Source organism: Otolemur garnettii, unplaced genomic scaffold (genome assembly GCF_000181295.1).
Source record: "Otolemur garnettii isolate 467f Iridium unplaced genomic scaffold, OtoGar3 scaffold00292, whole genome shotgun sequence".
NCBI classification, from domain to species: Eukaryota; Metazoa; Chordata; class Mammalia; order Primates; family Galagidae; genus Otolemur; species Otolemur garnettii.
In genome coordinates, this window is record NW_003852687.1 from 271,261 (window position 1) to 286,199 (window position 14,939).

At 48.8% G+C, this 14,939-nt stretch overlaps 1 protein-coding gene across 2 annotated transcripts in view; it reads right to left on the reverse strand.

Annotated features, from left to right (window-relative positions):
• The window catches only part of TOP3B (DNA topoisomerase III beta), a 28,303-nt gene extending 17,381 nt beyond the window's left edge, over positions 1-10,922 (reverse strand). The window contains exons 1-3 of one of the 2 annotated variants that reach the window (XM_003803282.3): positions 10,861-10,922; positions 1,509-1,673; positions 325-456 (exon numbers count right to left, since the gene is read on the reverse strand). In XM_003803282.3, coding sequence (XP_003803330.1) covers positions 325-456; positions 1,509-1,578 — 202 coding nt within the window. In that variant the 5' untranslated portion in view covers positions 1,579-1,673; positions 10,861-10,922. Of the gene's footprint in view, positions 1-324; positions 457-1,508; positions 2,154-10,860 lie in introns of those variants that run through there. The other variant, XM_023508928.1, reaches the window with a different exon arrangement.
• Positions 10,923-14,939: the final 4,017 nt, after the last annotated feature.

The window sequence follows — 14,939 nt, forward strand, 5'->3', positions numbered from 1 at the left end:
CTGGGACCACAGGCGCCTGCCACAGCGCCTGGCCATTTTTTGGTTGCAGCCATCATTGTTGTTTGGCGGGCCCGGGGGCTGGGGATTCGAACCCGCCACCTTAGGTGTATGTGGCTGGCACCCTAGCCGCTTGAGCCGCAAGCGCCAAGCCCAAAGCCTGGTTCTTGACACCTCACCCAAGCATCTTGGGTTACCACTCCATGATTAGCTGGCCTAATGACTCATGGATTCTGGACAAAGTTTTCTGTACACTGGTGTCCCTGGCTCCAACTGGACCCTGGGCAGTACCACACAGGGCTCCCACAGCAGGATAGGGGGGCTCACCCAGGAAATCCAGGGTCATCACGTGACCACAGACAGATGTCATCTTGAAGCGCACAGGCTGGCCAGCGAAAGTTCCTGTGTACTCGTGGACTGAGCAGGCCCCGTTCAGTCCCTTGTGTGAGGACATGTTTCCTGGGGAGGGGAAGGACATGGTGACGGCTGTTCCAGCAAGCTGCAGATGCCATGGAGACCCCAACCCTGATGCTGCTTTCCGGAGAGCCTGAGTCCTTCTTCCCCACAGTGGTCAGTGAGGACATTCCTTGGACTGCTGTGGGTAATCAGGTACTGAGAATTTTAGGTGTGTGTAGGGGAAGAAGCATCTGCCAACAACCCAGCACAGTGTGCTCGCAATGTGGAGCCCAGGTCCTGGGAACTTGGGCCAGATGCCCTCAGGCTCTTTCTCTGCATTTTTGTTTTTACTCAACTCAATTTCTTTCTAGTTTCATTCAAACTTTATGCAGAAGTTACCAGAGGCCTCCTAAATGATCAAATCCCACCTACTCTTCTCATCCTCCACGGATGGCCCACAGCCACACTTTCTCAGCCTCTGGGGGCTGTGCACCTCTCTCAGGCCTCCTCTACCGTGTGATCATGGCTTCACAGCTCTAGCAGGGGCTCTTGCTCCCCCAGCTGCTGGACCAAGGGAAGGTTAAGTGGATGCCTACCATTTCCTGACATTTCTAGGTACCCAGCACACAAATACCCTTCCTATATGGAGGAAACTGAAAGCTAGGAAGGGAAACAGTGCCCCACCAACAACCCCAGTGGCCAGAATAGGAGCTGAAGGGCAGACGTTCCCTTGCAAGCTCCCTGGAGGCTCAGCCTGTGGGCTGCTCTTAAGTGATGCCAGGTCCAGAAGGCAGCGGTAGGCAGGGGTCCTGGCTGTGTCTGCTTCTCTTCAGGGTTGGTTTCTGTTGCTTGTGACCAACACGCTTGACTGGCACAGCCTTCTGATGAAGATTGTACCTTCTATTTCACTGATTTGGGCCTGGATCCTTTTGGGAGCCCTGTGTGGCTCATGCCAGGTATGGAAGCAAATGCATCTCATGGTGACTAACGGTGAGGTGCTTCATTTATACCTGCTAACCTGAACCCTTTACCCCAGCCAGAGTGGAGTAACACTTGGGAAGAAGTGTCCTGTGAGGTGTGAACAATAAAGAAAGCTCAGGGTGGGGCTCTCCTACCTCGAGAGAGGATTTTGGCAATGGACTGCGCCAAGGATGGCTTTTCTGCAACCATGAGCACAGTCTTCATCTTCCTTCAGCCCTTAGGCTCCAGCTTTAGGATGACAGTAATGAAAAGTTCAGAACTGCTCTTATGTAGCCCAACACTGGGGTCAATGCTGACTCCTAAAGAGAAGACAGACACTCAGAAAGTAACAATGAGCTTCCAAAGAACCTAAACCACCACCAAGGAAATTCACTTTAGCAAATAAAACGAGATAAACTTGAGGCAAGGATAAGAAAAATTAGGGAAACCTGAAGACATCTGATATATAAACAACTGCCCAGGTCCACTGAAGTGCCTGAGATCTACTGGAACACACTGGGACCTATGTGCCTGGAGTGCCGGCTGGGGCAGGTGGACACCTGGTTCCCCTCCCTGGGCTGGTGGGCCCAGCCGTCAGTTTTGGTCAAGAAGTCCTTCACATCCACTGTCCTGCCTTCTCCACTCCACCTCTCACTTTGCAGGCCATGCTCTGGCCAAATTAAATTGGACACAATCATGTAAGAAAAAATACATTTCAAGCCTTGGTGCCCACATTCCCTTGCCTAGGATGTTTCCCCAGGCCTAGAGGATACAGCTGGACTGCCCACAGGACCGCTCAACTGCTGACTCTCCTTTAAAGAGGTCTCCCAACATCACTGGCAGGATGCGTCAGCCTCTCCTCTGCCCACAGCTCTCATCCTGGATCTCTGTTCCAACCCACTGCACCTCATGCCACCATCAGTGACTGCCTCACCCTCCAATAGGACATAGGAGGCTTCCTGTAACAGCTTCCCCGTCCAACATACATTCAATACCTGCTGGCTGAGTAAAAGAAAACAACAGGAACGCTTCCTATCTTTCTGATCATAAATCCAGCACTGGTGTTTATAAGCATAGCATTATACTCTTCAAAAAGAGTATAATTGTATACCTCTATTGAGACACTGGACAACCTTCGGGGGGGGGGGGCGAAGTCAGATTCCTATTCATAACCCACTAAAACAGATTCCAGGTCTAGCAAAGATTTAAGTAAAAACATGAAACCAGAAAAATAATAAGAAAAAATGTGAACTGCTGAAATAATCTCAGTATATGAAGAAAAAAAACCAAACCCTGTGTCTCAAAACTCATGAGCACCTGAAGATGTTTAAAAGCATTGGTTTCCTTTCCTGTGAACTATCCTATCCATTCCTGTTTTTTACCCACTTTTCTCAGTTGGATTGCTGTGTTCTTACTTTTAGGAGTTGTTTACACAAGACTGTGTGCTATGAAGTGATGTCCACTGACACTCAGATGACAAGCACGATGAGCAGAGACCAGAGTCTGAGCCCAAGGCGGATGAGGCTGTGGGAAAGTTACACTGGGGCAGCTTCTGTGTGGGCCATCTGAAGACGCCTACGAGAATTTCAAGCACACACTCCCTGTGATTCCACTGCTGGGCACCAATCCCATTCCTCCAGTTATTTACTGAGCACCTACATACACTTGGCCCAGCAGGGAATAAAGGACTGAGCACCAGGTCTCAACCTCCAAGAACCTACAGTGGTGCTGGGAGTTGCCATGTGGAAAGGGGAGAGGGGCAGGGTGGGGCTGGTGACAACTGGGAGGAGAGTGCAGGCAGAGGATGAGGGAGGTGAGGGCTTGGGGAGACGGCTGGGCAGGTCAGAGGGACAGTGAGGAGCTGGAGGGGGCATAGAACACGGGGCCTCTGAGTCTTGGACTGGCCCCAGGGAGGAAGCAGAGTCCACACAGGAACGGGATGATCTGACTTCAAGTGCTAAGGGGACATCTCTGGCTACCACACAGGAGAGCGACTGGGCTCTGCTTGGGGGGAGGTAGTCAGAATTTAGGCAGGCCCGGGATGAGGGAAACTCAGGCAAGTGAAGAATGACTCCGAGGCTGACAGGGTAGGGATGAAAGGAAGGAAATGGCAGCTCCGGTAGAGGTGGAGGAGCAGTGTGTGTTGTGTTAGACAGCCTGGGCGTCAGGAGATGAGCCACCAGCAGGGGGAGTCAGAGCACAGGGCAAGAGTGCAGCCTGGCAGGGAAAGAGCACAGCAGGGCTGCCATGGCTGTGTCAAAGGCTACTGACCGGCTGGGTGAGGTGGTAGCTGAGCACCCACCATGGGGTCTGGCAACTTCATAGTCACTGGGGGGCTGTTTGGTGAGTGACAGTGGTGAAGGCTGCATGGGAGAGCTTAAGCAAGCCTGGAAGGACAGAGCGTTTTTTCCTCTTAGGCTGAAAGATATGCCAGCACCATCTATGCTGATGGGACTGGTCCAGCAGAGAAGGAAAAGATGTAGGTGAGAGGGGAGGGAACTGCTGGAATGATGGCCCTGGGTGGGTGAGGCAGCTGGTCAGCCAAGCGCCTGGCAGGGGTGCGGGGGTGTCCAATAAGTGCAGGTGGCCAACAGGGTCACACTTCTGTAGGTGGAGGAGGAAGCATGGGGTATCTGTCCAGTGACAGGTGGTGTGGGGATGGGCCCCATGGGCTGGGGGAAGAGCTGGATTTGGATAGAAGAGGCCAGGTGAGTGGGAGGAAGAGGGAGTGGGTGGGGTTGAGGGGCCTAGATTACACTGACTCAACTCCAGGATGGGTGAGGAAGGTGGGTAGGTGGGAGTGACCACATAGGGTGAGCTCCATCGGAGTCTAAGGAAGCAATCCACAGGGGTTTACGGAGGGGATCAGGCAGTGACATGCTGACTCAGGAAGGATGAGGTTACAGGAGAAGCCACCACTGAGCTGGGCGGCAGGCTCTGGTGAGACTGTCCAGGTGGACACAGAGTCACTGGACAGGGCAGCACTGGAGTGCCCTCAGGCCAGACACAATAGAGCCTGTGACTAAACACACCCCCAGGGAATTCTCTGTAGTATTACCGAAAGGACAGTTGGTCTTACAAAATAACAGAAAAATCACTAACTCACAGCTTTTTAGTAAGGGGTAAAATCTCTTTTTTTCTGACAGGCACCCTGTGGGGATCCTGCTTTCACAACATCTGAAGAGAGTTAAAGAGACAGAAAGGAATGTAAATCTTTTTCTTTTTTCTTTTAAAACTGCTTTTTTTTCTTTTAGGCCAGAGTTGGGTTTGAACTCACTACCTCTGGCATATGGGACCAGCACCCTGCTCCTTTGAGCCACAGGCACCGCCCTTAAAACTGAGAATCTGTTTTACAAACTTAGAGATTCTGGAGCAACAGCAGGGGGTGCAAATTACAGGCCTCCGGACCACAGCAGTGATAAATTCATCTGCCACTTCTGTGTCAGCAGCTAAGAACAAAGAGTGGATGCAGCCTTCACTGCTCTGTTAATTTGGGTATAATCATTAGTTTCTTTTCTCTTTGTCCACACAGAAACCCCTCGGCCTCTGGTCAGGCCTCTCCCATCTCCTTCCTTGAGATGCTGCCTGTCTGTCCTTGCTCTCTTTTCTTCCTCTCTTTCCCCACTTTCTCATCCCCTCTCTCCTTTGAAGATTAAATAAATTTATACTTTTATATACTAATCTTTATCTGAGGAAATCTTACTCAAAACCTACATGTACTAGCACTCCACCCTAACAATTATCACTCATGATAAAAGATCAGAAACTAGTGAGTGTCCCTCACCAGGGAACTGGTTTCATAGAAGTATGGCATTTACACACCAAGGAGCACTCAGCAGGTTCAGGCCTGTAATCCTAGCACTCTGGGAGGCCGAGGTGGGTGGATTGCCTGAGCTCACAGGTTCAAGACCAGCCAGAGCCAGAGCAAGACCCCATCTCTAAAAATAGCCGGGTATTGTGGCAAGCGCCTGTAGTCCCAGCTACCTGGGAGGCTGAGGCAAGAGAATCACTTGAGCCCAAGAGTTTGCTGTAAGCTATGATGCCATAGCACTCTACCAAGGGTGGCAAAGTAAAACTGTCTGCAAAAAAAGGGAAAGGAATGTGTCTGCTCAGTAAGTACTAACTTGAATAAGATCACTGTGATAAATCATGTCAAGAGAGTCAGACACGTAATGGTGTGTACAGAGCACTGCCACATGTGATCTCTCGTGCCTGCATCTGCACACACTCGTTTACAAACAGCAGACTTGTCAGGGGAGCAAAAGAGTCAGAGCAGTCCCCTGGGGGTTGGCAGTGTCAGGCCTAGAAGTCAGGGCTGGGGCCTCCTGCTCAGCACATTCCCTGTGCATCTTTTACACTTAGGGCTGTGGGCACTGCTGACTAATGAAAAAGAACTAAGACGGCTCTGCGCCCGTAGCACAGTGGTTACAGCTCCAGCCACATACACAGAGGCAGGTGGGCTGGAGTCCGGCCTGGGCTCCAGCTACACAACAATGACAAACGCAACAAAAAATAGCCAGGCATTGTGACGGGCACCTGTAGTCCCTGCTACTCAGGAGGCTGAGGCAAGAGAATTGCTTAAGCCAAGAGTTTGAGGTAGCTGTGACTGCCATGGCACTATACCGAGGGCGACATAGTGAGACTGTCTCAAACAAATAAACAAACAAACAAACAAGAAAGAAAGAAAAACAACTAAGACGATGGGTTTAAAAATAAGGAAAAATTAGGCTCAGCGCCAGTAGCTCAGCAGTTAGGGCGCTGCCCACATACACCAGAGCTGGCAGGTTCAAACCTGGCCCAGGCCAGCTAAACAATAATGGCAACTACAACAAAAAATAGCTGGGCGTTGTGGTGGGCACCTGTAGTCCTAGGTACTTGGGAGGCTGAGGTGAGAGAATCGCTTAAGCCCAAGAGTTAGAGGTTGCTGTGAACTGTGACGCCGCAGCATTCTACTGAGGGTAACATAGTAGGACTCTGTCTCAAAATAAATAAATAAATAAGTAAATAAAATAAAATAAAGGAAAAAAAATAAAACCTGAAAAATAAAAGAGGGCTGGAAAGGGCATCATTCAGAGAGGATGGCACGGAAGCAGCTTCTGTTAACTCTGCACAGTGTGCAGAAGCAGACCAACGGCTCAGGTTTAAAGGAGACCCAGGGACTCCTTTCCTCCCACTCTAGTAAAGTGCCAGATGGAAACCTGGCAGCCAAAGGGCATTGCTCTGTGAGAGCTTCCCAGTTTCCCATTCCTTCCAAGGTAGGAAAAAAATTTGTCCTAAAATGTTTCCTCAGATTTTCTCATGTTTGGTGCCACAAAGTAGCCAGTAATTATAAGCTGTCAACCCTGTCCCTTTGCTGTAAAGAGACCACAGGACCACAATGAAATCAGTCATCTTTATAAGAAAGCTGCTCTGAATAGAATAATTTGCTTTTTTCCTCCAAAATAATACTTGGCTATTCCCCCCTAAATGCACAGTTGGACTGGGTGTGCTGGCATACATCTGTAATCCAAGCTATTTGGGAGGCTGGGGCAAGAGTTGCTCGAGGCCAGCCTGGGCAACACAGTGAGACCCCCCCCCCCCCAAATCTCAAAACAAAACCCAGAACAACTTTAAATACACAATCATCCCAGAGACAAAGAGGCGAGGTCATCTGGACTGATGGTGCTGGCTCCTGCAGATGAGCTCACCGGCCTATGACAGGCCTGAAGCCTCTCCTGCTGCCCTGCCCTGTGCCCCCAGGCCCTCCCTCTTGGTGTCATGGCTGCTCCTGCCTGTGGGCCTCTGCTTGGGCCACTTTACCCCACTGGTCTGCTTGCTCTGACCTCCTGCACTTCTTCGTGAAGACTGCACCTGGTATTGTTAGTCTATCTCCCCCTGTGATCATGTCACTGTTCTATCTCTGGCACCCAGCAAGCACTAACTCTTTGCTTAATAAATGAACAACCAAAGCTGTTGAGACCTGGCCTCTGTTCTCCATTCTGGGGAAATTTTGGTTCTACCAAAGTCAGAGACCCAGAAATGAGGTTTAAAAGAGACACAGGAACTCCTGTTCTCACACTCTGGCAGCAGGGGGAGGACTGTTCCATGAAAGCTTTCAAGTTTTCCCAACCCTTCCAAAGTAGGAACAAATTTTTGTTCTGACATGTTTCCTAAGAGTTTTCCTGTTTGAGTCATGGAGTGACCAGCAGTCACACCACAGTGAGGACATGCCAGGCCCCAGGCAATCCTGCCATTGTACTGGCCTACAGTGGGAAGAGCAGGGTCACAGAGTCCAGAGCCTGAGCAGCAGGCATGGATCTGAACTTGGGCCTATTTGTCCTAGAATTTACACTTTGACTGGGATCCTGTCTGGCCTCTATGAGCATCCTTCAGTGACTGGAACAGCAGCCCTGCTTTGCTTCCCTGTAGCACCTACTACTGTGCGTGCTACAGCCTCCATCTACTTTCTCGGTTCTTATCTTACAGCTCCCAGAACCTAAGCAAGCTCCAGGAAAACGGGTGTTTTGCTTTGTTCACTCTAATGGTAAGCAGGTGGTGAGAAAATATGGACTGAATATATAATACAGAGTCATGGCACCTGTAAAGCGAAGAATAAAAATGTTTCCAGATCTCTAAAATTTAAAAACTGACTTCAAATCTGTTAGAGTACCATAAACACTTCTCTTCAATGTTCTTTTTTTCTATGGTGTCAAAGTTTCTGGAAATTTCATATCTCCATTATTCCTCTCCACACCTAAGATCTAAGTTTTCTGATAAATAACAGATCGACAAGTACCTTCAGAGAGGAATATTTTGCCTTAGCATCGTTTTTTTTTTTTTTTTGAGACAGCCTCAAGCTGGCACCCTGGGTAGAGTGCTATGGCATCACTGCTCACAGTAACCTCCAAGTCCTGGGCTCAAGTGAGTCTCCTGCCTCAGCCTCCCAAGTAGCTGGGACTACAGGTGCCTGGCTATTTTTTGGTTGCAGCTGTCATTGTTTTTGGCGGGCCCGGGCTGGATTCGAACCTGCCAGCTTAGGTGTATGTGGCTGGCGCCTTAGCCACTTGAGCCACAGGCGCCAAATCATTGCCTTAGCATCTTAAAGGGGATCATCCCATTTACCTAAGGAGAGGGACCAAATGGGGCAGTTTACACAAAGGCACACCTGTCCCCATTTCAGACTGCCTGTCACCGGTCAGACTATGCAGTTGTTATTCACGTGTGATACACACCTGTCTCCAACAGGTTTAGCTCTAAATACACGAAAGTTGTAGTTCAACACTTAATACTTTAGTACTGCCCAAGTACTTTGTAATGTTCTGAATACCACTATTTTAACTGAAGAAAAAACATTGCTTCCTTCAAGGGTATGGAATCATAATGGAATACTGGGGAAAAAGAGTTTGGTAGCCACTTGGTACAACCATTTCAAACAGGAGAATAAACTAAAGCTCAGAGAAAGTGATTTTCCAAAGGTCACCCACCAAGTTTGCCAAGTGGGGGCTGAAAACCCTAGGATGGACCAGGTTCCATCTGCTGAAACTTTCTGCAATCTTAACTGTCATTAGTTTTCTGTGACTAATCTTGGGGCCTCCCTATTATTCCATTAAAGCACACCTCCCACTTCAAAATAGAAGCCTTTGAGGACAAAACCTGAAAAACATGCTTTGTAAGCTTCACTGACACATCACGGTCATACTTTCGCCTTACCAACATTATTATTTATACTCCATCTTCATACTTTGCCTTACCAACATTATTATTCACTTTAAGTTCTTGCTTTTTAAAGAAGCTTACATATGTAAAAATGGCCAGAGAAAGGTTCTTTATAAAACCCCCCACTGTATCAGCTTGAAGTTTGTTGCCTCACCCCACAAGATCTGCATCTGAAGTTTTCCTCCTAATTTAAAAAGGGAGATTAGCAAGTGCTTAGCAATTGCTAATTGTTGACAGCAAGCACCCCAAATTGGGACTGTAGCTAGGAGGACTGAAAGTGAATTAAAAAGGGAACAGAGGTTGGTCTGTCAGCACCCTGTCAACTCTTCACCAGCAATACTATCAAAGGTATGTGTGCCTTAAAGACACAATAAACATGGAAATTTCCTTTAGGTCTGTGTCTTATGAACCAGTGGATCTGCCTAGGGAGTGGAGGCCTGGTGGTGGTCTGGATATCATTAAGAGTCCAACAAAACTCCACCTTAGTCGCTTTACCAAATGCCTACAGAACCAGGAAAAAAGGAAAACAAAAGACTAGTTCTTTTCTTTTGTGAGACCGACCGAGTCTCCTTCTGTCACTCATGCTAGAGGGCCATGGCCTCAGCCTAGCTCACAGCAACTTCTAACTCCTGGGCTCAAGTGATTGATCCTCCTGCCGCAGACTGCAGAGTAGCTGGGACTACAGGCCCCTGTCATCTTGCCTAGCTAATTTTTCTATTTTTAGTAGAGACTGGGTCTTGCTTTGCTTAGGCTGGTCTTTAAGTCCTGAGCTCAAGCAATCCTCCCACCTTGGCCAACTACAGTGCTAGGTGTGAGCCGCCATGCATGGCCCCCAAGACCAGTTCTAAATCTCATCCTCTGTGCTAGGCATGCCATAGCTATAAACACTATTTAATTTTGTCAACAACCCTGTAAGGCAGGCATTTTAATATTTTAAAAGCATAAACAAACTGATGCTCAGGACCAGGGGTCCTCAAACTTTTTAAACGCAGTTCACTGTCCCTCAGAGTGGAGGGCTGGACTGCGTGCCCGGAAATGAGTTGGCTGCTAAGCAGGATAGACAGTGGCGGAAAAACACTCGGCGGGCCGGATAAATGTCCTAGGCGGCTGCATGTGGCCCGCGGGCCGTAGTTTGAAGACGCCTGCTCAGGACAATTCAGATTAGTGTCAGGAGACCTTGGCAAAGTGCTCCGCTGCTCACCAGCCATCAAGCCCAAGTTAGGGTGGCCTCTCGTGTCCTCTTCCCGAAGACAAGTGGGATAAAAGGGCAAGGGTAGACCATCTTCCCTTTCACCTCTGCTAGAAATTACTGCCATTGGATTTTAGCTAATTTGAATTTGTCTATCAAGTATCCTCCCTCGTCTCTGGGTGACAGGTCAGAGAACCCAGGTGCCCTCAAGACCGCGCCGAGGCCCAGGAGACAGCGAGTGGAACCTGCCTCGCAATGGAACCTGCCTGGGCACCGACCTGGGCCCCCGCCGCTGCACGGCATCCCTGAGCCTCAGTTTCCCTAAGAGATTCAGACAACAGACCTCACCTCACCTCAGAGACCTGTGGGAGGGTTCGCTGAAGAACAGCATTAAGCGCGGCTCCAGGCGCCGCGCTAAGAGCTGGCCCACCGCCCCCTCCCTGAATCCCACAGCGAGCCCGGGGAGAGGGTCACCCCCGCTAAGGAAGAAGCGACGGAAATGTCGAGCCCAGGACCCCCTCTCAAGCCCGCGCCTGGCCAGCATTCAGGAAACACGCCCGAAAAGGCCCGCTCCTGTCGCTTCTCGGAGCCGCCCAGCGAGACGCCCTCCGCCCGCCGCTCACCCGCAGCCCCACCAGGGCTTCTGCTCGGACTCTGACTCCCGGGGCGGCCACAGGCAACCCTTACTTCCGGACCCCGGCTCCGGGCTTCCCCGCGTCCGGCGCGCCAGCGTCTGCCCTCCGGCTCGCGCGCGTTGTCGTCTGTGGGTTCCGCGCACAGCGCGTTCCGGAGGCACCGCCCGGAGATGGTCCTCCCGGGCCGCCGACCGCAGGGTGTCCCCAAACTTCCACCCTGACCCCCTCCGGGCGGCGGTCCGAAGAGAGTCGCCAAACCCTCCACCCGATTCTTCCCCACACGGGGAGACAAGAATCACAATTTTCATTACAATGATTAAGAAAAGCTGCATGAGAACACCCGCTGTTAATAATCAAGATAATAAAAACTGCAGGGGTGGAGGAGAGAGAGAGAGAGAGAATAGGTTTCCTTCAATGCATTTCTTTGGTGTTACAGCACTAGGATTATAAAAGGTTTAATTTTTATGTTTATTTATTTATTTATTTTGAGACAGAGTCTCACTGTGTCACCCTGGGTAGAGAGGAGTCACAGCTCACAGAAACCTCAAACTCTTGGGTTTAAGCGATTCTCTTGCCTCAGCCTCCCAAGTAGCTGGGACTGCAGGCGCCCACCATAACACCCGGCTATTTTTTTGTGGCAGTTATCGTTGTTTTAGCAGGCCCGGGCCAGGCTCGAACCCTCCAGTTTCGGTGTATGTGGCTAGCGCTGCAACCACTGTTTTATGTTCTTATTTTAATGTCTTTTAAATAATAACGAACACACAAACGAACGAAAATTCCTTTTCTCCCTATAGACACTTTCCCCAACCTACCGTCGTCGAAATGCTAGCCCCGGTAGATACTCTGGAAAAAGAAAAGTTCTATGGACAAACGAAGGTTCAGAAATGGCAGAAATTAAGTCGCAGGCTCCAAACCCACTCCTTGATAGGATCTCCATCTCTAAAATGCCAAGTTTGTCTCCTGGTCGCTGAGACCCAGTGCTGTGGAGCATCCTGGCCTCCTTTCTTTCTCTCTGTTAATCCACCGTGAAGAGGTTGCATAAACAAATGTGGCCCCATTGTAAATCATGAGTGTGCTGCATACCTGTCGTTTCTAAGTAAAGAATTTTAAATTGAACCATCCCAATTCAAGGACTGTATGTACTTTGGAGACCCCTCAATCCTCCCTACCTCTGACACCACCACCCTGACCCAAAACCTCCATGCCTCCCCTCATCCTCTGGCCTCCGACTTGCCACCCACAGTGTCTTCCCCACACAGACCCCAGATATGGCATATAGGAAAAGGTTAGTTCTGAAGGGTGAAACAAGGCAGCAGAGAGGCAAAACCAGAGGCCTTCTGCTCATCTAATCAATCCAGTTTCAGAATTTATTTTGTGGAGCCGGAGGAAGGACTTGAAGCACAGGTCCAGCAGGGTGTGTTGAGTGGTCAGTTTTGGAGGTCCAGATGTCTCAAGATATTCTTCATGAGAGCTGAGGAACTGCAGCTGCCTGTGCTCTCTTCCCACCCCTCCCTGCCTCCAAAATTACCCTGATCTCCCTGTGAGCTTGGGTCAGGACCTCTCATGGACTTTAGGTTGACACATGACCCAGATTTAGAGGGACCCTTGGACTTATAGGAAGTCCCCTTCCAGAGCGACTCCCTGACCCCCAGATGCATTCTGATCGGGGGACAGGCAGTGGTCTAGGGTCTCAGCTGGAGGGGACTTTCCTCTTCTTCCATGGCCAGGAAGAAACTGGGCCAGCCTGAGGAGCAGGGAAGAGTTCCATGTGGAGTCCCTACTCTAAGGGGTGAAGAGACACCCTAAGAAATTGGGGAACCCATCCTCAGCTGTGGGACTTTAGGAGGCAAAGCCTAGGGGTGTCTCCACCATGGCCTGGACCTCTCTCCTCTTCATCGCCCACCTCATTTACTGCACAGGTTCCTGGTGGATAGGATACCTGAGGGCTCCTGGGTTCTCATCTCTCTGGTTGGGCATAGGCTGGAGCATGGTTTTAATTATACTGGTTTGGTTTTGTTTTGAGACAGAGTCTCAAGCTGTCGCCCTGGGTAGAGTGCTGTGACATCACAGCTCACAGCAACCTCAAACTCTTGGGTTTAAGTGATTCTCTTGCCTCAGCTTTCCAAGTATCTAGGACTACAGGCACTGGCCACAAATCCTGGCTATTTTTTGGTTGTAGTTGTCATTGATTTTGACAGGCCCAGGCTGGATTCAAACTTGCCAGCTCCGGTGTATGTGGCTGGTGCCCTAGCCACTGAGCTACAGGTGCCAAACCTAACTATACTGTTAATAATTAACATCACGCAGAGCTTACTGTGTTCTAGGCGGTGTCCCATTATTAATGGAATTAATCATTATTATAACACTAAGAATGAGATATTATTGTTATTCTTATTTTATATATAAAGAAGTAGGTCATATCCATGTAAGTGGCAGAGCCAGATTTCAAAATCAGGCAATTCAGTTCCAGAAGCCAAGTTCTTAAGCCCTGGCTACACGGCCTCTCACTGCTTTCTCCTTCTCTTTCTCTTTGTAGGCTCCAGGGCCCAGTCTGTGCTGACTCGGTCAGCCTCAGTGCCAGGTCACCATAACCTGCACAGGAAGCAGCAGCAACATGGACACATATGCCTCAAACTGCTGCCACCATCTGCCAGGCTAAGTCCCCAGAGTCTTCACCTACAAGAACAGCCGTTAGCCCTCAGGGGACCTAGCTTGGTTCTCTGGCTCCCAGTTTGGTACAATGGCCAGGCTCCAGGCTCAGGAGGAGGCTGGGTACGTATCACTGTCACTCCTTTGGTACCTCTGTTAAGCCTGAGTGTCGTGGTGCTTGAGACCCCAGGGGAAGGGAGACACAGACTTCCCATCTCCTCCAGCATACTGATGACATTGTCTGTTGGGTACATTTTACTTATTGTTGTCACCAAGATGGTTTGCAAATCAGTGCCTGCCTGCATTTTTGTGTTTCTTAGACTCAAGTCTTATTTGTGTCAGCTCCAGGTATGCACCCACCTTTTCAGCTGACTGTGACATATTGCTCAGAGTTCATAGATAGCTTTTATACCTGGAAGTCAATTTGGCGAGATCTAAAATGCTTGGTTCACTTTGTCTTTCTTTGAGCATCTTAAATGTGTCTCTCCTTTTCCTTCTGATATAAAACATTTCTGTCAGAACTTGTAAATGGCCTGAGTTATCCTCCCCCCCTTGTAAGTGCTTTATGTATTTATTTTTGCCTGGATACCCAAAATATATAATTTTTTTCCTTTTAAGTTTGGTAATTTTACTCGGATACTTCCTGTGTTTGGTCATTCTGATCAAATTTCTCAGGTTCACAGTTTCCCTCTGAATATATGCTTTCAAAAATATGATTTATTTAATTTCAGGAAAGTTTTCTCAAATTTTATTTTTTAATATGTGTACTTTTTCTCTAGTTTTACTTTTCAGGATCTTCTATTAGTGTGTTGGATTTTTTTTTTTTTTTTACTATCTTCTAAACTTCCAACTTTTCCCCAAATCTGTTTTATCTCTTTATTTGTTTATATCTATTTATTTATCATATTGACAGAGAAGAATGAAGTTGGAAGATGTAACTTGATCTCAACCTTTCCTATAAGACAGTCATCAAACCTCATGGAGTGGGCATAAAGAAAAAGACAGAGATTAATGAAGTGATTTCTATTAGTTCCTTAGGCTGCAAGCTTCTATTTTCTTTCTTTCCTTCCTGCCTTTTTTTTTTAAACATAGTCTCACTCTGTCACCCAGGGTGGAGTGCAGTGGCCCTATTATAGCTCACCACAGACTCAAACTCCTGGGCTTAAATGATTCGCCTGCCTCAGCCTCCCAAAGAGCAGAGACAGGTGATAGCTATTTTTTTTTTAACGTTGGGGTCTTGCTATGTTGCCCAGGCTATTCCCAAACTCTTGGCCGCAAGTGATCCTCAACCTTCCAAAGTGCTGGGATCACAGGCATGAGCTACCATGCCTGGCAGGTGGCAGGCCCCTTAATGAAACTCAGATTTTATTTTTCTACAATCAAGACCTGATCATTGTTTTCCTAGTTTCTTAGTTTTT